Source organism: Charadrius vociferus, unplaced genomic scaffold (assembly GCF_000708025.1).
Source record: "Charadrius vociferus isolate BGI_N301 unplaced genomic scaffold, ASM70802v2 scaffold610, whole genome shotgun sequence".
Classification (NCBI taxonomy): domain Eukaryota; kingdom Metazoa; phylum Chordata; class Aves; order Charadriiformes; family Charadriidae; genus Charadrius; species Charadrius vociferus.
This window is the reverse complement of record NW_009646437.1, coordinates 293,349-314,633: the sequence shown is the minus strand read 5'-3', so window position 1 is coordinate 314,633 and position 21,285 is coordinate 293,349. Positions and strand designations below refer to the sequence as shown.

At 37.2% G+C, this 21,285-nt stretch overlaps 1 protein-coding gene across 4 annotated transcripts in view; it reads left to right on the top strand.

The window, feature by feature from the left end:
- The window catches only part of CDC42BPA (CDC42 binding protein kinase alpha (DMPK-like)), a 188,274-nt gene that overhangs the window by 157,557 nt on the left and 9,432 nt on the right, over positions 1–21,285 (top strand). For 3 of the 4 annotated variants that reach the window (XM_009881824.1, XM_009881817.1, XM_009881810.1), the window contains 12 exons: positions 356–436; positions 2,530–2,635; positions 3,369–3,505; positions 4,165–4,304; positions 5,172–5,253; positions 6,426–6,642; positions 7,396–7,458; positions 8,390–8,983; positions 10,889–10,986; positions 12,688–12,772; positions 14,467–14,590; positions 15,903–16,020. In XM_009881824.1, coding sequence (XP_009880126.1) covers positions 356–436; positions 2,530–2,635; positions 3,369–3,505; positions 4,165–4,304; positions 5,172–5,253; positions 6,426–6,642; positions 7,396–7,458; positions 8,390–8,983; positions 10,889–10,986; positions 12,688–12,772; positions 14,467–14,590; positions 15,903–16,020 — 1,845 coding nt within the window. Of the gene's footprint in view, positions 1–355; positions 437–2,529; positions 2,636–3,368; positions 3,506–4,164; positions 4,305–5,171; positions 5,254–6,425; positions 6,643–7,395; positions 7,459–8,389; positions 8,984–10,888; positions 10,987–12,687; positions 12,773–14,466; positions 14,591–15,902; positions 16,021–20,142; positions 20,161–21,285 lie in introns of those variants that run through there. The other variant, XM_009881832.1, reaches the window with a different exon arrangement.

Below are 21,285 nucleotides of genomic sequence, written 5' to 3'. Positions count from 1 at the left end.
CTGCTGAAAGTCTTGTCAGTATGAAATATTAGCAAGGCTCTGAAACTATAATAATGTATCCCTTTTCCCTGTTAAAAAAATTGTCTCTGATTATTTTACATTTGAAAAGATTCGATCAAATAGTTAAGATAACGCAAAGCTATTTTTGACATTTAGGAGACAAATCTTACACATCATTTTGCTGAGAAATAAGATTTGGTTTTCTGAGTCCTTTCCTATCTTAATCAGTTTGGTTTCATTGCTTGTAAGTTTGGGGATGGGATGGGTGGGACGCTGTAGTCTTTTTACTTTTTTCAAGCTATCTTTGATAGTGTGTATTTGATGTCTTACTGATCCTTTGGGACACTATGTTCAGGTTACAGATCATCCTCCCCGTTCAATTCACACACCAACCATGAGGACAACATATATTGGATCGGGACTCTCTGCACCAAAGGTACTCAGTCAAGTGTTCACATTTTTATATTGTAAGGGAGAAAATATCACTTCTGGGCGGCAGCTTCAGGAGAACTGTTTATCACAGTAATCTTACCAGATCTGCCTGGAAGGGTTGTTTATATGCAAACTGGTTGCCTTCTAAAATTTAAACCCCCTCATTCTTACCTTATGTGGTGTGACAAGTTGTGCTAGGCATTCCACTGTAGCAGCACACAGGCATTTGATTATAGCAAAAACGGTAGTTTGGACATTAGAAAGAGGTAAATTTACCAGAACATGAAGAAGGGAAAAGAGACTTCCTAGAAACAGTGTGTTTTCTGGCATGTGTCTGACCAACCTGCCTCTATCGTCTGCATGCAGTAAAACTGATGTCATTGTGGGCCAGTCTCGGATTAGCACATCTGTGTGCTAATTAAATGCTTATTTTTGAGAAAGAGGCAGAGAGTAAGCCTAAAATGAAACTGTGGATTTGCATTTTTGTAAGTAATGTAGGTAGAGTAACACTGCAACACTGGGCTTGGAGAGGAAATTCCAGTTTTTCTGTCTTCCAGCTTTTTACTTGCGTAAATTATATAAGTTGTTGAAATTATTTTGCTATTGGCCAAACAAGCCAGTCAGCGTGTGCTAATTCACAGTGAATTATGTGTATTCAAGCAAATGAGGAATAACATACAAGCTATTAAATGAAAAATTTTCTCATAAAAGTATCAGAAGTGCCTCAATGGCTTAGGAATCTTCTGTATATTTAAAAAAAAAATTTAAAAAAACAGTTTTTCTGCAACTACTCAGTGAAGGAAGTAAGTCTTTCTAATAGATCTATTTCTCTGCTTCGATAAGTTGCAAAATAGCAAAAGACTTCATTTGTATAAAGGAAAGCTAACAAGTTTGAGCAGACAGTGTTCTGTTGGCAACATCTGAGTAGATCAATTAAAAAATACTGTAAGTGCACTTGGAATCATGTGAAACATTTTACTGTGCACATCATTTCAATTTTGCAAATATTTGGCTCGGTAAGTAATGATTTGCTTTCTAATTTATTATGTTTCCTAAAGAACCTTCTTACTTTATGGTTGCATCAGTTTTTAAAACCTAAGTATTGTTTCCCTGCAAGTTTCAAAACAAGACATCCATCTGTAGACAGAAAGCTTCCATTGTAACAGTAAAACTGTCATTAAATATGGATGAAGTTTGAGCCCTTAGGTGTGATATCTTATGCTGCGAAAAACAGGAAAGTGAGTAAGATTTTAATATACCTACTCATTAAAGTAGTCCGCAAAATTGTATTATTTCAGATCACGTACACTGTCGAGGTTGTTTGGACAGCCTTTGCATGCACCCTATGCTGTATCCTATCCCAGTTGTTACTTCACTGGGAGTTTTTAAAAAAAGCAAAGCAGCTTCCTGGATTTTACATAAGGCCTTTTATGAATCATACTACCACTTTCATAGTCATTTAGCCCTGATGTCATAGCATCAGCAATGCCATCCTTGAGGGGGGAGAGAGAATTGAAACACTTACTCATGGAGTGTGTTCCCGAGAACTAACACGAAGAGAAGCCCTTTCAAAATCAACGCCATCTATACTCTGGCTTTTAAATTGGGTATTCTGAAATTGCCTGTGCCTGACACCATGAAACTGAACTCTGTCATGCTTTCTGGCATGAAAATTAGAATTTTGAAAAAGTCTGATATTTTTCTTTGAGCTAAAGCAACGCTCCTTACAGAGAAGCACTGAATTTGCATCTTAGAAAATACTGTGGTAGGTTGACCTTGGCTGGCTGCCAGGTGCCCACCAAGTACATACATACACGCTCTCAACTTGTAGAGTGTAATGGAATAATTTTGGCAACTTTCCAATCTGCAATGGAAGCAAACTTGTGTTCTGAGACAAGGTCCAGTTTCCATGGTTTCGTTTACAGAGGATGGTTTTAATTATCAGTAACAAGCACTGATGAGGAATTTTTTTCAGTGCATGGGTTAGGAGCTCAGATCTCATTTTGACAAACACACATAGGGTACCTTATGCACTCTTATGTGTGTGAAAAAAATAACTGTTACAGGTATTAACATCCTTGTCTGCTTGTTTCACAGCCTAAAGCCCACCAGTTTGTAGTGAAATCATTTAATACACCAACAAAATGCAATCAGTGCACATCTCTGATGGTCGGTTTAATACGACAGGGCTGTACTTGTGAAGGTAAGCACTTCTGAAAGTAGGAAGATGGAAATTCACAGTAAATGTTGTGGTGCCATAATGCAGGAGTGTTCTGTTTATATTTTGAATAACAGAATATATTCTCACGCTTAAGTCTTTTAAAAGTAGAAGCCAAGCAATTTGAGCATCTTATGTAACACATTACCTAGTGATCTGGGGACATGCTTCTTCCAGTTGATGGTAGAAGAGCTTACTTCAGTTTACTTACAATAGCAATGAGGGGCCACAGTCAACGGTCAAGTACGCTGACAGCAGCTTTGCTTTCAGAGTCAGGGCAAAATGTAAGGTAGCTTTGCCGTTCAGTACCAATTTTGCTTCTTTCCAGGATTAATTTATTCTAGGTTTGTATGTATACAGAATGACACTCATCATTTGGAGGAGCTTCCAGCTTTTTGTTTACTAGCAGAGTTGGGCCTAGAGGAAATTATAGCAACTGTCTCAGAATGAGCTTCTGATTTGGCTCTTTCTTACCTGAATGAAACCAGGCTGTGTATTCATACACTTCTGAAAATGAGAAAATCAGAATTTAAAGCGGATAAAAGCATGAACTGCTGTTGTGCAGACTTAGATTTCTGTCTTGGTATAGCAAAGTTCAGTGAAACTATTCAGTTGTTGGTCAAAAAAAGAGGATTCCTTTATAAATGTCATCGTCATTATCATAGCTTTTGCATTGCACAAGAAATAACCATCAAATCTTTTTGTTTCTTCTCACAAGTATGTGGATTCTCTTGCCACGTGACCTGTGCAGACAAGGCTCCTGCAGTATGTCCAATCCCTCCCGAACAGACTAAGGGACCTTTGGGAATAGATCCGCAGAAAGGCATAGGAACAGCTTATGAAGGACATGTCCGAGTAAGTATCAGGTAGCTGCATTTGGGGAACTTATATTAAATTTGTTATTTTCCAGAGATGGAATTAAACTCTAATTGGGGTGGTGGTGGGGGTGGTGGATTCAATTATACCTTAAGGTAACAGTTTGGAAACTAAGACCAAAATTTTCACAAAGCAACTCAGCATTTTCAACAGTAATTCTCTCCATCTCTGTTGGCCATTGTGCTTTGGGTTGTTCTTGAATAGCCCATCTCTAGAGATCAGATCATCTTCCGGGGCCTGTAAGTTTTTGAGTCTTTCTGTTGGTGCTAGTACTGTGTAGGGTCATCAGTGTGGATACTTGTACATAAATACTAAAAAAATTACTCGACATAGTTTTGGGCATATTCCCGTTGACGAACTAGAGGTGCGTTTTTTTCTCTATCTTTGTTAATACAGCTTTGAAAGAGTTTGTGAAATAAGAAAGAAAGAACCTGTGGTACTACAGATTTTTTAAATAATATATTACGGTGTTTGTGTGGCTGTCTTTGATGCTCTTACTGCACCTGTGCTGTTGCTTAATGTTGTCACTGAATAAAAGCTTGTCAGCCTAGATGGGAGAATTGATTTTTGTACTGTCTATTTGATTTTTGATTGTGTGCAAACTTACAGAGAGGTGATCAGATTTTATCTTGCTAAAGGTACCAAAACCAGCTGGAGTAAAGAAAGGTTGGCAGAGAGCACTGGCAGTGATCTGTGATTTTAAACTCTTCCTATATGATGTAGCAGAAGGAAAAGCATCCCAGCCCAGCGTGATAGTGAGCCAGGTCATAGACATGAGGTAAGCTGTTTGGTGCTGAGTGGGAGCTTTTCAGAGGCACTGGGAGGTTTTTTCCCTGCTTTTCCTTTTTGTGAAATCAGTAAGCAAGCTCCAGAGCTTTTATGAAACACTATAATCCATGTTGAGAGCCTCAACTTTTCTGTAAAAAAGCAGTATTTGCAGTTATCCTGAACTCCACTTGTGTGTTCGTATGTGGCAATTTAAACTTCCATTACTACATCGTGTGCCAAAATGTATCTGTTCAGCTGTGTGGATGATCTGGAATGAATAAAGAAGAAAAATAATACGTTCTTTTGGGGTTGAGTAGAGTTTTGAAAGACAGATAAAGCTTTGTTATAGGATGAAACGAATGCAATTTTTGATTCAGAAGGGCTAAATAGTTTGTTCCCTCTGTCTTCAGTATTACTGAAATACTATCAGCTTCAGTGAAAGTTGAGGACATTTAGCATACCAACTAAGTACAGCTCATCTCTGACCTAGGTTAGTTTATCCAGGAAATCTCAAACATCTATGCTTATAGCATCTAGTGAGTTTGGATTTTTATGAAACAATTGGAGAGATGTTCTTTGTCCAGGCTTATTTTTTAAGTTTGATTTTTTTTTTAAAGTTTTAATTTAAACAAGCAAAAGCCAGATACTCAGAAGAGATTTATCTCCATTAACATTTACCAGGAGTTAATTATGCAGCATTGCATTTGTGAGTTTCATCTGCAGATAAAGAGGACAGGATAATTTTAAAAATCAGATCTCAGTACTGTCTCACTGTGTCCTTTACAAAACAAGGCTGTTGGTACTATGTAAATATAAAACCAACCATGCAGCTTTTACTCTTTAACTCTTTTCCAATTATGTTTGTGGTCTCCATAAGGGATGAAGAATTCTCAGTGAGTTCTGTCTTGGCCTCAGATGTCATCCATGCAAATCGAAAAGATATCCCTTGTATCTTTAGGGTAAGTATTATGTCTTGAACCTGGTAACCCAGAAGTACAGGGCTTCATAGTGTCATGTATGGTGTGCATTCACGGACACCTTGCTAGCATTTTATTTCTTTTGCAAGTGCTGGCCGTGTGGTATCCATGGCAGCAGCAATGCATAACGATCTGTACATATATCATTTTTGTGGTAAAAATAGCACTGGTAAATTTACACAAGTTCTCATCTGTCCTTTACATGGATATTTTTATTTTTTTTTAACCTTCACAATAAGATATACTTTTCTCAACCTCCTGTTAGTCATTTGGAATTCTTTTGTTCCTCATGACCTTCTACGTTTTCATTTCCTAAAGTTGTCTTCTGCTTCACAATTTAATTTGTTGTGTTAGTCCTGAAGCCTTTATTTTATGTATTTTCTTTGTATACAAGCATTGGATCTCTGAAAGCTCACATTCATCAGGTAGTCAGTATAGAAATCTAGTGTAAAATGCACATGAAAATTTGTCTGTTATGTGATATCAGGATTTTGCCATCATTGGCTTTTTCTAATATTCTTCTTATTTTTACTAGATATTCTATTGAAGCTCTGACCTCAGTGAAATATCTTTGGTGTCTTATGAATTCCTCTGTCATTTCTTTCCTATACCATTGTATTTCACTCCTTGTTTTTCTGGCTTTCAGACTGTTCGTAACTATGCATGCCGAGAAGAGATAAACCTACAAAAGGGACTTTGATTTTTATCTGTAGTAGCTATACCAAATACATGAAAAGTATCATAGATCATTCTTCCATAAAGACTATTCCTATTGCATGAAATTATTAATGAAAGCTATTGGTCTTTAAAAAAAATACAGAATACTTTTTAAGAAATGCTTTTTATTATAAAATTGCTGTGAGAAACAGATGACTACCTTATTAAGGGCAGATATTTCCCAATTATAGAATAAATATAAATGCATTTAGAATAAAGCCAAAGTTTTCTCACTTCTGTGCTGTATTATTCACATCTACAGGTTATTCTGCTGCGGGTTCTTGATTGAGTGCTTTCTATTAACTAAGGCTAAATTTTGGCATTCTTAGGCAGCTAATTAAAAGGGCACTTATAAGTATCCGATGTACTTGTAAAAATGGTCATGATGAAATTTTTTATCACTTATGACTTAAAATATATATTTTAAAATTTTCCAGGTCACAGCTTCTCAGCTCTCTGCATCCAGTAATAAGTGTTCAATCCTGATTCTAGCAGACGGTGAGAATGAAAAAAGCAAGTGGGTAGGAGTGCTGAATGAATTGCATAGGATCTTGAAGAAGAACAAACTCAAAGACCGCTCAGTCTATGTTCCCAAAGAAGCTTATGACAGCACCTTACCCCTCATTAAAACAACACAGTCGGCAGCAATCATAGGTATGAAATGAATAAGAAGATAACTCTAAGAAAAATGGGTATGCTAAAAAGATGCTCTTTTTTTTTTTTTGCAAAAACGTGTTAAATGGCATTATCTACTCAATAGAGAGTAATACATAGTGGGTTTAGCCCATATGAAAATGTGTATGGCTCTGAGAGAAGTGCAATTCACTACCCAGTACCTTTGTCAGATCTTTAAGAATATTCCCCCTATTCACACATATTCAGAATTATGAATAATTCTGACTGAGAGTTGGGCATTACTCTTTTGTTATTCTGTAAACTTAATTTCTTAACTGGGCAAAATTAGCACTATAGAATAGATGTAAATCACTGACTTTACAAAATCTGCTTGTGGGACCAGAAAGAAAATGTAAAAGCAGAGAATGAATTTAGTAATTTTAACTGCTACTGCATAAAATATGTTAATCTTGGATTATTTAAATTATTTAAATGTGATATTATAGTTGTTCCAAAGTTGGTAGTACACTTAAGTGCTCTGAATGGTTTGTCAAAAATTATGTTTCTTGGTGTTACTTCTACTAAGAGGAGAAAAGACTTTTTTTTTTCAGAAATTTGAAAGATTGGGAGGTTACCAATGGTTTTTTTTTTTACATTAATATGTTGGGTTTGGCTTTGTATTTGCTTATTTCAAGGTATTAAAAAACTGTCTCTGCTAATCAGAATTACCACTATTGTTGAAGAAGTATTTTGAAAGAAAAATAACCTTTTTTTTTTTCCTTAATATCATAGACCATGAAAGAATAGCTTTGGGGAATGAAGAAGGGTTATTTGTTGTGCATGTCACCAAAGACGGTAAGAGATTAGGAACTGGTAATAATTTCCCTAATATTAAATAATCAGAAAGTGACTTTGTAACCTTTTTTACTTGTTCAATATCCTCTGGTTTCATTTTCTCACTTTACTACGTTATTGGCTGGACAACCCTATGTGAGAGCTGATAATCAAGAAGGTGTTCTGTGTGCTTTCTGGTTTGGGTATCCTTTCCGGTAACAAAGATCTAGCATCTGGAATGCAGCTGTGAAGGTTTTTTTTCTCTTGTTTGAAGCAGGCTTAACACTGAATTCAGACTGGGTTGCTCAGGACTTTGTTCAGTCGGTTTTTGAAAATCACCAAAGATGGAGGTTCCACAATCTCTCTGGGCTGCCTGTTGCAAAGTGTAATTATTCTCACAATTTAACATTTTCTTTGTATATCCAGTTGGGAGGTTCCTCCCCTTTTTCATTTTGTTACCAGTGTATCCTCTTCTGCTGTGCACCTCAATAAGGAGCCTGGCTCAATCTTTTCTATAACCTCCTTTTTGGTATTGGAAATTAAAACTTATGTTCGGTATTGTAAAGAGATGTAATGACAGATACCCAAGCTAATTCAGCAAGCAACATGTTTAATTGTATGTTTCAGTTCTTTGAGGGTTTTCCCTAATTCAGTAGTTTTGTGGTTATAATCTGTTTTTTGAAATGAATACGGAAACAATACAGCAGTTGTTACTGCATTGGATCTGCTCCTCCCTTTTTCTGATGAGGAAAGCCAAAGGTCTATCCAGCATTGCCACATCTCATATTATTAAAATATGAGTTTTGATTCTGTACTTTTTAATACTGCAGGGAAGCAACACAGGATTTCTTGGGTTTACTTCATAGTTTATCTTTACAAATATGTATGTTTTAATCAGTTCACACTTCAACATTATTTATTTGGATTTGGGGGGTTTTGTTTTGTTTTTTAGAGATTATCCGTGTTGGTGACAATAAGAAGGTTCATCAAATTGAGCTTATCCCAAATGAACAGCTCATTGCAGTAATCTCAGGACGCAACCGTCATGTGCGGCTTTTCCCTATGGCTGCCCTGGATGGAAGGGAGACTGAGTTTTATAAGCTGGCAGAGACAAAAGGCTGTCAGTCTATAGTTTCTGGACATGTGCGCCACGGAGCTCTTACATGCCTGTGCGTAGCTATGAAAAGGCAGGTCCTCTGTTATGAACTAAATCAGAGTAAGACACGTCACAAAAAGATCAAGGAGATCCAAGTCCAGGGGAACGTCCAGTGGATGTCAATCTTCAGTGACCGTCTTTGTGTGGGCTACCAGTCAGGTTTCTTAAAATATCCGCTTCACGGAGAAGGCAGCCCATACAGTCTGCTCCATCCAGATGACCACACGCTATCATTTATCTCGCAGCAGCCAACTGATGCCATCTGTGCAGTCGAAATCTCAAGTAAAGAATACCTGCTGTGTTTTAGCAGCGTAGGGGTTTACGTTGACTGCCAGGGCCGAAGATCCAGACAACAAGAATTGATGTGGCCCGCAACTCCATCTTCTTGCTGTAAGTCGCTGTGTGTGTCAGTGTACTTGCTATTATACATTGAAGTGATCACTGATTGTACTAATATCCACAGAAAGTGAAGTTCAAGGATAATTACCTGACAGGTAATGCTCTCGGCTTCTGTCAGCATTTTAATCCAGTCAGAGTGTTTAATTTATTTAATTTATGCTACTTTTGACAACTCTGTCACTGACCTATACTGTTGTAGTACAAAGAGGAATCATGGGTCGGGATTTCTAACTCAGATATCCAATTTCTAAACCCATGGCATGATCTCTAAAACAGCCGAGAGCCTCAGGTCCTACAGAGGCCTACATGGGATCTTTGTGCATTGGCTACCACTGATACCGGACCGTTATTATTTAAAGTCTTAAAATTTATACTTTGGCTCAGCATTGTGATTCAAGCTTTCTTGATGTTCACAGTCATTAGGTTCTGGTAGTTTGACTTGCTTTCCTGCAGTGGTGTTTATTCCTACTTACTAGGGTTTTTTTCTTTTCTTTCCTTACTCCTTCATTCTCTCTTCCTCTCCAGTTTTGTCGACACTCTTCTCATTGATCTCCGCTCTTAGCTTTTTTAAAACATAAGTTTTGAACTTTTCTCCCGCTCTGTCTCCCTCTTGCCTTCCAAAACGCAATGTGTGGCAGGCAGTATAGAAAATATATTTCATCAGCTTAAGGGAAAAATACCGTTAAACATTTATTGCACATTTTTTCAAAGCTGGGGCTTTATCTTTGTGACAGTTGGAGGGGGAGAAGAAACTGCAATGCCTATCTTCTTTTTACTGTCTTTCTGAATGGAGATAAAGATTAGCTAAATTTTTCCTCAGAGTATTTGTGAATGAGCCCGGTCTGGTGTTGATTTTTAAAATAGTCTGCCTTCTTGCCTCACTGTGACAGCGTTACAGTCACACTGCAGAGGAGAGGAATGGTTCACCTTGTTTGAGTGAAGCCCCTTCTGAATGTGGAAGGAGCAGCTTTTACAGGCTGTGTGTCTTTTCTGGTTTTCAAGCAAGAGTGTGATTATTACAATGGACTGAGAGAATGAATGACTCAAAATAGAAGATTTTGTGATAGATTGAAAAACAGGTATTTTCACATGTAGGTCATCTATACTGGTCATTGATAGTTGTGAAACTTTTTTGATTGCCTTAAATGAAGTGACTTGATATTATTCCAATTCAGAATGGAGGTATATTTTATACCAAAACCTGTTACATTTAAACACAAATTGGGTGCTCTTGTTAGTCTTGGCAGACCATGGCAGTCTTGTTGCCAACATGGAAATACTGAATTCTCCTTTAGAAGTGGTCCCAGTGTAACAAATTTCATCCTGGGGGAATGTGCCACATGAGTAGCACAAGAATTCTCTTTACAATCGAGAAAATAAGAAAAGAGAATTAAAGCTAGAAGGAAACATGAAGATTTTAATGACTCTCTCATGGTGCTTAGTTCCAACTGATGTTCATTTAGTACATAGTCCAAAGACTCAGAGCTCAGTTCATTCGAATCATGGTTATTAAATAACAACAATGTATTTTCCTACCACATCATTTACAAAATACGAGCTCTTAAAAATAGGGCTTTTAGAAGAAAAAAACTTTGAACCACATCAGTGTTTGGCAGAACAAACTGTAATCCCTTGTAGTTCAAAAAGGAGTTTGGTTCTGCAAAGTTAAAAGAACAGTCACGAAGATTTTGGGGTTTTTGGTGGTAGTGGTGGTTTGCCTTCACGATAAATTTCTTGGTCATTTTTGAGTTATAACACACATTGCAAAGATTGTTGTTGTATTTTTGGTGGGGTTTTTTGTTTATTACAAGGTTTTATATGGTTAAACATAAGAACTTGTATATTTTGAGCCCCGTCTAAAAGCACATGACACTATACCTAATCCTTCCCTCTCAGGTTACAATGCACCATACCTCTCTGTGTACAGCGAAAATGCAATTGATATCTTCGACGTGAACTCCATGGAGTGGATTCAGACTATTCCTCTCAAAAAGGTAGCTTGCTCTTTCAGTATCAGTTAAAGAATACGTCTAGACTCACTATTGCTTTGCCACAATCATACCAGGTTTTAGAAGCCATCATTAAAACTGCTTGTTTTAAAATAATTGAAATAAAAGAAGAGCTACTGCAAAGAAACCAGTGCTTTTTGTTCAAAATAAAAGATATGAAATGTGTTTTACATGTGGTCTCACCATTTTAGATGAGTGGTCAGTCTGGAGCATGTAAGTATGTTAGACTTACTGATATTGTAGAGAGCAGTTTCTTGGTGTTAATTGCATATGACTTCATTGGGACTGAACGCATCTATGTTATTGCTAGAAGATGATGGATGTTAAGATTATTAAACAGGCCTTAAAAAAAATCTATCTTCTGCTGCTTGAGAACATTGTAGACACATAGGATCGGACATTTTCATAGAATCATCTAGGTTGGAAGGGACCTTTAAAATCATTGAGTCCAATCATCAACCTAACACTGCCAAAACCACCACTACCAGTACGAGTATTAAAAACAGGATGATGTCAGGTTTGGATCACTTATCAAAAGGAAGATGTTTTTGAAAACTGACACTTTCTTGGTATTTAGGAGGTGTTTGCTCAGCTGTATTTGGAAAGAAAAAAAAAAAAGGTTTTTTTCCCCATAATTTAGACTGACTTCAGCTTTGTATTAGTGTCAACATAATTCCTTTACCTGGCATTCCAATGACAAACAACTACAAGAAGTTGTCCTTGTGGTCTTGTGTTAGTCCTTCAGTCTCTCTGCATATCAATTTCCTACATGTCAGATGCAGACCAGGATGATATGTCAATGCTGTAAGGATGAATAATGCAAAGATCAGGATGCTCAGCTATTAACCATCTTAAGGAGAGAAGAAGAATCTGCTCTTTTAGAGGAAATTTCCTTTACTCTTTCTGATGTCCAAACTTTGAGTTATTAAGCAGTTTGAGCATTTTTTCCTACGCAGCAGAACGTGATTTAGTACTTTGATTAATATTTGGCTCAAGACTGCCCATCTAATGAATGAAAGTACTTTCCACAAACAAGAATTACTACATCCAGGAGACTCCAAAATGGCAGTTTACTATGAAGAGTTTGTTTCTGGCATTATTTGCAGACTCGGACAGTGGAATGTGTCTTTCATTTGAAGTTGGAAATCACAAATACCAGTAGGTTTTAGCAACCTGTGTATACTCTTACCAAGTTGCAAAGCATAATTGTGACATGATACGAATACAAAATAAAAGCACGGCTTATTGCTTTGTGCAACTAATAAACCAAATTGAATTGTTATATGAAGTAGACTTCTAACAGAACTCTATTTAAATGCTGGGAGGAATGGTGTTAAGCCTATGTCTTTAACTGGAATTTTAGGCAACTCTCGGTGCTCATTCTCCAAACAGAACTTTAAAGTCTAAAGTTGTTTTCAACTCTGTTTTGTGGCTTTATTGACTCACAATTGTTATTCTTGAGTGCAGGCATCTGTTACTGGAGACAGGAGACACTGCTCCTTCCAGCCTGCAGTTCTTCTGTGGGGCAGGGTTTGCTCTGGCCAGTTACACTGTTCTGCTCCCTGGCTGGCTTTTTAACAGTGCTCCTTTTACAGAATTTATAATGCGCCTTGGAGCTTTCAGAATAAGATGCAGTATATAAGTGTGAGTTATTAATATTATAAGGACTGATTTTCCTTGTTTCAGGTACGACCCTTGAATACAGAAGGCTCACTAAACCTTTTAGGCCTGGAGACAGTTAGATTAATATATTTCAAAAACAAAATGGCAGGTAAGTAAAGAGAAGCCAATTTTCATCGTGCAAATTTTTGTGTAGAAAGAGCATTTTTCTTTGGCCTGGATCTGTGCATTGCAGGAAGTGATCTCTAAAACGTATGTGTGCTTGTTAATTTGGGAGAAAGCCAAAGCTTATAGATTCCACTGTGATTGCAATGATATCTGCTATGCAGCTACTCTGAACCTTTTTTTTTCCCTTTTGAATATTCAATGAAGACTTGATTGAAGACTGTAAATAGAAAATAGAATGACTAGGCACTCCTTTCAAATCTGGAATCACCTGCCAGAATGCTATCTAAAAATGCCTGCACAATTAAAGGCTTTAATAGTGATCTTGGCAGTACTAGATTAAAATTAATATTATACTTAACCTAAACAAGCCTTTCCCAAGGATCAGAAAGTAATATAATATAATATTATGTATTCCTAACTTGTTATTAGGGCCACATATGATTGTGTGCCAAAGTTTTAGCTTCAGAATTCTATTTTTTTATGAGTCATTTTGACCTTTTTTTTTATTATTTTTAGAGCTCTTTTCATAAGCATGCTCCTGAGTAATTTTCTTAACGTTTCGTTTAACCTTTTTGGGGGGAAAGGGATGTGCTTTGTTTTCAACCGTCAAAAGCTACTTTTTTTAACAATTATTCTGAAAATAGTGGACATAAACACAGTGTTTCAGTGTTTATTTAAATTGCTAGGAAATTAGTACAAAAGGAATGACAGTGGTAGAGAGGCACAGTATGGTTTTCAAGTCTAATAAAGAATGAACATTAAAAGTAGAGTAAAAGAGGAAAAAAAACCTGGAAAGCATAGGATCATAAGCGAGTAAGGCTGATGCTTTTCTTGTGTACACTTCTCACTGCCTTTCAGAAAAGATTGCCAGACAGTAAAGTATCACCCAGGTGTATCTCCTTAAATGACTGCAGGGTTTTTTTCCTGAAGCTATTTATCTAGTAGAGCCCACACTTCATGAAATCTTCAGTTGATCTTAAGGAAGGAATAGATTGCAGTTCCATACAAAAACTGTTTTGGCAGTGAGCAATAGGTGTTGGGTATGTTCAAGCTTATTAAGTGTAATTGTAGTCTCCGTATATATCAAACAAGACACAGCAGTTGCAGCGTTCATTCAAAGTAACGCTCTTATTGTACGATTAGCGCTGCTATACATTTAATGTCTATTAAAGATGCCTTGGCCAGACCTACACATGTGGAAAAAATCTTCCCTTTTCCCACAGTTGCACCAAAATACATCAATGTTCAAACATCTCAAAAGGAGTAGTCTCTTTGGAGCAGGGAATGATTGAAAAAGAATCTTGCATTGAGTTTCCAGATGATTGGCAGAACAAGATTGTTGTAGTGATTTTCAGTGAGAACTGACACAGTTTGAGATAGAGGACCGAGACCCTTTCCTGCCCACCTAAAGGTCTTGTTTGAAAGAATTCCTCAGTGGTATTTTGAGAACACAGTTGTGGCAGCTTGTGTGTGAAGAAGGGCTAACTCTGTTGCTGTATAGCAGAGTAGATAGTGACCAAGAAGACCCATAAACCAGGAACCATTTGTTCAGGTCTGGTGGGAAATGGGTGCTGTCCAACACTAGCAAGAGCAGAGGGAGAAAATTTATTTGAATTCAAATTCCTTGAATACCTAATGAGTTTTCCCACTGGATCATTGTATTTATATTGATTTCAGAGGGTGATGAACTGGTAGTTCCTGAGACATCAGATAACAGCCGGAAGCAAATGGTTCGAAACATCAACAACAAGCGCCGCTATTCATTCAGAGTACCAGAGGAGGAAAGGATGCAGCAGAGGAGGTCGGTATTCAACATGTACTTGTCTTCTATACATGCCTGTAGGCCCTGAAGGACAGTGCCCGATGCCAATGTAGTACTTCATTTGTTGCTTTCTGGAATGCCCATTCAGATGTTCTGGTCTCTTCACTACTGCCTTAATCCTCAGTGTTTAATTTGTGTTAATACCAGTTTGGATATGGATATGCACTGGATACACAAGTATTCATTAGTTCAAATTACTTATGTGAAACAGCTGTAATTTGGAATGCATGTCTCCACATACTGTATATAGGTACATAGGTGTGAATGTATACTGTATATATAAAGATCCGTAATAAACACTTTGCAAAAGGAGATTACGTTGCTAACTATGCATATGGATTAATTACTTTCAGACTCTGGTTCTGCTTTTGTTTCTGAAGGCAATTCTACTCTCAGGAGTATTCAAAGGCATCTGCTTTTTTGATTTATAGATTTAACTACACAAGCATTCTATAAATCTGAGAAAACTCACCTCTTCCATGGACGTAGGACTTCAGGATGTGTTTTTAATAGAAGTTTTTAACAGTTCACAAATACTTTCCTAAATGGCAATAAAAATAGGTCTGCACTACTCACAGTGTTCATAGAGGATGTTACTGACCATTTACTATCACTCGCTAAAGACGACCTGCCACTGTGCCGAGCTACACTCCAAGAACTGAGTTGAAATACTCAGTTTTCTAACTTCCAGTGTCTTCTACCGATGGCTGTCTCCCAGCTTGCCTTTCTTTTTGGCTTTAAGAAAAGTAACAGCTGTGTACAGTGGAGATAAAATTCCAGTTATTGACCTTGCCTTTTCTGAGCTGAATCACAGATTGCTCTTTTAAAATTTTATTTATTCTGAGTTCTGAAATGCTTCTTTGCCAATTTGAAGAGCTTTTAATTCTGCCCACAGACTGAGAAAGGTACTGCTGTATTATTTTAATTGTATTTTCATATTTTGTACTTCATTTTCCTCTCCACTTTGTAATGCATCACAAACGAGTTCTGCTTTTACTCATCTTACAGAGCTTTTTATCAGCTCATAGTGGTTGTATATTCTTTGAATGTTGGTAACTACTGGGTGTGGGCTGTTAGCCTGCAAACAGCATTCTTTTGTTCTGGCCCCTTGCCCTCTCTTCAAGCTGGAAGCTTGTCCATGCCAGTGCTGATAGCAAGGGTTTATCACTGTTAACATGGTTAAATAGTTAATTTCCATTTAAAAGTAGCTGATAATCAAAACTGTACATGTTTTATGAATGTCCATCCTCACCTCTAGCAAAATATCTAAACGAAGTATTTTCTCTTCCAGGGAGATGCTACGCGATCCAGAAATGCGAAATAAATTAATTTCTAACCCAACTAATTTTAACCACATAGCACATATGGGTCCAGGAGATGGTATACAGATTCTCAAAGACCTTCCAATGGTAAGTACAAAAGTATGTGTGAAAGTGGCTGACTGCAAAAGAGGCTGCAAATAAGTGAAAGACAAGTACCATTTGAAAAGTATATTCAGAGTGTTGATGTATTTCGTATCAAGAGCAGTATAACTATGGAAAGGGAGCTGAACGTGCTCTGAATGTGATAAAATTTAAATGAAGAGGATGACCCTTAAGCATCGAGGGTAGGAGGACTGGCTAATGACTCCCGGGTTTTAAGGCAAGTTGGCCTCTCAATGTTGATGGCAATTTTTATGACCCATATGAAGGGACAAAATAAAGAGGATTTGAGCCGGTGTTCTTTGTGGGAACGGAAAGAGAAAATTCTTTCTCCGTGAGCTGTATTTTTCCTTTCTTCTCTTCCCATCTTCAGCTCCAACTTAGCCTCTCTCTTTACAGCCGCTTTTCCTCAGACAGTGGAACTGTAGCAGTTCAACAGTGTGTAGCGCCCAATATTCTTTCCATGCCAAATATGCCATTTTTCATTTTCTCTCCAAATTAACTAGTCTCAATGAAGCAGAACTTCTCACATGAAAACTAACCTTTTAAGTTGAAAATGGAAAGAGAAAACATAATACCACACATACATCTTTGTTTCCATAAAACCTTATGTAGGAAATACTCACGTGGAAATTACTGAAATTTTTAACGAGCTAATATTTTAATTAATTTAATTATGAATGTAATTAATATTTTGTTCATAGGAGAGTATCATACTGCTTGCTTCAAGCTACCTCGAGCATCTTGTTTGTGTGTTCTGTATTGTTTTCTGAACTTGTCTACAGTGACACAGATGTGATTCAGAAGATGCTAATTAGCACTGTAAGAAAGATCAAATGATATGATATCAAACAGATTATAGGAGTCCCACCATAAGACAAAGGTGTTAGTACAGAAGTGCTTGTCTTAAATGATCATTGTTATTACTTGGAGTTTGTGCAGAAAGCAGGAAGTGGAAGCTGAAATTGGGATTTTCAGATGCTGAAAAGCCCAAAGCAAACAACAGTAAGATTGGAAAATAAAGTGTGCCATGCAGTTGCAGTAGTTTAGGAGCTTAGGAGCATAACGCCTGGTCTCCAGATACTCATTTTACCTCACTTTTGCAGCAAATGGTACTTTTGTGTTACACTTTACCGTAAAGTCTGCACATTGTACATAAGCCCTTCTGGCACTGTTTTTCCTTAGATGAGAATATGCAAGGAAAGGAAAGGATTTACTTTAAATCTCATACTAGAGACACTTTGAGAAACTGCTCAATAACAAATATATTCAGTGCAATTGAGGAACAAACAGCATTGTGTGTATGTTTATAAATGAATAAATAATGAAGGAGTTGGTTCTGGAAAACACATGACAAATCCAAGGGAAGTCGGCAGGTAGTGTTTATCTTACATGGATGTGAGTATAGGTATGTCTAATGTTAAACAAAGAATGATAATTTACTTCAGGCCAGGATGTAGATCAGAACCTTTTTTCGCTTTTCCATTTCTGGTAGGTTCTTTAAAACATTTCTGGGTCTTCTCAAGCAGAGAAAATAATCTGCTACTGCTAAAGGTAGGGCAGAAGACATATCATTTCACACCATCAGTAGTTGAAAGTTCATGGGAATCAAAAGCTATGAGGACTCTTAAGCCCCAAATCTGGCAAGTGTAAAATGAGGAATGATTTTATCTATAGACGGGGATTTTCTAGACTTACATGGATTAATATTTCTTCAGCTATGTCATCTCCAAATGGCTTTTAGCTTTAAACTAATTCTAATTACGCAAGCCTTGTATTAACTCAGAGGTCATATTTGAAGTTTGGACTGGTACTTTGCTTCTTACCAATCAATATGATGTTTCGAAAGACATCGCTTTCCACACTTAAATGTGGTGAGAAGGCATTAGAAAATGTGTACAATATAGATTTGATTTCTCCGCTTGTTCCACTGCTGCAGCTTCTTTTTAAAGTTACTATTAAAAACTCCTTTTTGCAAGTAGGTATCAGTCTTAATGCTGGGAGATGTCACTGCAGATAAAGCAAATTTGACATGTATTTTTCCAGCAGCTCCTTGCAGTATCATACTGAATTGGTGTTCCTAACTTCACGGATACAGAATCACAGGACTTGAAAGTGTGTGAATTCGAAAGTGTAACTTGAGATTAGGAAATAAATGTTCTGTCAAGAGCTACTTCAGTCCAGACAGCTTTTTCTTTTCCAAAAGCTTCCTGTAAGGTATTTGGCTGGAATAAGTTTTCCTTTAGCCTCTTCCGAACCACCTACTTTGTTTCTCAGGCACAAAAATAGAAGAAAAGGATTTGTGCGTGCATACGATGTTATGTACTGAGTCTAATGTTTTATTTGAAAAATAATTTAGAATTAAAAGAGAGGATGGAAATAGAGAGGACATTCCTTGGAGAATCAGTACACAAGATAAAGAATACTCATCCAACCCTGTGTACAGTGCATCTCTATGGCAATTTCTTTACAAGGACATGGAATTATTTCACTAGATTCATACCTTGTCCAAAAATGTGAATAGATTTTATTATTTTTTGAGCACTGTTTCTTAGTATGTGTGATGATTTTGCAGCTGGAACATCTTGTTCATATTTTTTAATAGATTAGTGTGTTTCAGAAGAAAAAGTATTTATCTTTAAAGAACTGTAGGAAAGATCTCAGCATTTTACTTTGTGAATGCCTGTTTCTGTTCATGAAAGTGGACGGTAAAATACAGTTTTGCGTTAAAAGAGGGCTACCACTAGGGGGAACAAGGAGTGCAAGGCTAATAGTTTTCCCACATTCTTTTTATCCAACTATTTTAGGTGGTAGAGCTTATTTTTTTATGAGACACAGGAATGCAGAAAGTGTATGAAAGAATGCAATTTCTTCCAACTTATTTGAGTAATTTCAAATTTGACTGGATCTGCCGGTACAAATTTGTTCATCCACCATGACCTTTCACTGAAGTCAGCATAGCGCTAAGTAGCCAGAAAGGTCCTTAGTAATAAATAGGTTTTAGTAGAGAATAGGTGTTTTCATCTCTGTGTTGGGCGAGATTGTCACAAACTAAGTATCCAGCTCAGCCTAGCTTTTATCTAGCATCTGTGGATGAGCTTTATAAAGCAAATGACAGTTTATATATATGTATGTATTTATATTTATTTATGAATATATGCATATTCACTTTATATATGCAACGTGAATCAAATCAAAACTTATCTCTGCAGTCCCACTAACCTGCCTCTGCTGCCTTTTTCAGGGGAAATGCCAAAAATTGAACGAAGCGCAGAATTAGGACTGGTAGCGATGGCCCTTGCATGGCTGGGCTGTGGTATGGCGATGAGCAGGAGGGGACATACGCTTGTGCTGCCTTCACCTATGGCATAACTGCCTAGTGGATGCAGAGCCAACAGCAGCTTGCTTGCTCTCTGCTCACTACTGTTCTGCATAATATCTTTTAAAAGACCAGCTTTAGAGAGTTTAATTTGTATTGTAAATGTACAAAATAAAAATTGGGTAAATGGAATGTTTTAAACTGCTTCAGGCTATTTGATATGTTGTATCAGATGCCTACATATGCGCAACGTATCTGTGTGCATGTGTTTGCTCTTGCTCATGCAGCCACACAGGAGGGAAAGATGCTTTTTCTGTGCGTTGTTTCTAAGGCTTTGGTATGCGATAGGCACATGACGTGAACAGTGAGATATGTTTATGGCAAATTGCAGCCTATTAACCTAGTCCCATGTCGTTCTCTTCATGAACGGACACCCTTGACTTCAGTATAGCCCTGTGTTTGGGCAGAAATGAATGTGCCCGAGGCTCAGAGTGAGATCAGATATAAGAGAGAAAATATTAGAGGTTATCAGACAAATGTAAATTTGCATCCTTCTTTACTTCATGGCGAGAACTTACACAGGGGTCTGGCTTTGACAAGCAAGTTGGTGGGCTACCACACAACAGAAACCAGAAATTCTTGTTTGCTATTAACAGAGCCGTTATCAGTGCATATTTGTATTTTATTGATGTGGATACTAGATCTGGATCATTGTCTTGTTTTGTACAATTTAGAATCGTTCCTGTTAGTATATCCCCGAACTTATTTATTTACATGTTTTTCTTCCCTAGCAGCCTGTCACCAATTAACTGGCCGTACAGTCTGGCCTCCCTTCTGCCCTCTTGTCCCTTGAAGCCACTTTATCGTGGATGCTCCTTTGTAGTGAAGATCTGAAATCTGGAACTGCACTTACTGCAGCACAGACCACCTCTCTGTGTACATCAGATGTACAGGATTGATTTTGCTTTCATATTCTGCATGCCTAAGTATTTTACATGCAAAAGCTAGTCTTGACTGCCATTATATTTGAACATTATGCTTCAGTTTGACCTCATTATACATGAGCCATTATACTTCCATTCTAGGTGATGTGTGAAGCTTTGCTTGTTTCAAATGAGAAACTTTTAGAGTAAATGAATACTTACCCATATTTGGTATTCTTTAAAGAACGTGGGAACCCCATGCATGCAGCTAATGGTGGAGTCCATGGACAAAGTTCCTTGGAGGATCATTTTAAAAATGTTGCCGTATAGTGGCTTTCTCACATTCATGAATGCTGGCTAAATATTTTCATGGTCTGCAGCTGGCCTACCCTCTACTTTTCAGCTTGTGATTTTAGACGCTCCCTTTTCTCCCTTATTGGCTTTTAGGAATGTAGCTGGCTTTGCTGCCAGTTCTCTGTTGTGAGCAGATAACTCAGCAAAGTCTGCTTTCCTGGACCATTCTTGGAATGGTGGCTTCTTGTACTGATATTGAGATGCTGCTAAACTTACTAATAATGATTTAATGTATATTACGTCTTATATGCCATAATGTGGTAATTAATGTTTTGGTTAACATGCAAAGCCTCATAATAACCGTGTGTCTAAAAAAAAAAAAAAAAAAGTTGGATTTTACCAGCTGAAATGAAGAGAACAGTAACAATAATGTTTGATAATATGTATTGGGATGTGACTTAATGTTCTTCCAGACTTTAATACGTTCCACATACAAAAAGTAGTGCCTTAGGTTTAGTGGAGGGGTAAACTGTATTTTTACCATATTTTATTTTTTTAAGTCCTAACATTTCTAAAGTTACTCAGATCTGTTTCTTTTAAGGTAATGAAATCAGTTGGACAAGGGGAAGAGAAAATTAGAAGATAGAAATTAGAAAAGGTGTTCTGATTTGCTAGTGGCCGTTGGGCAAACCATCCCCTTCCCGGGTGACCTGCTCA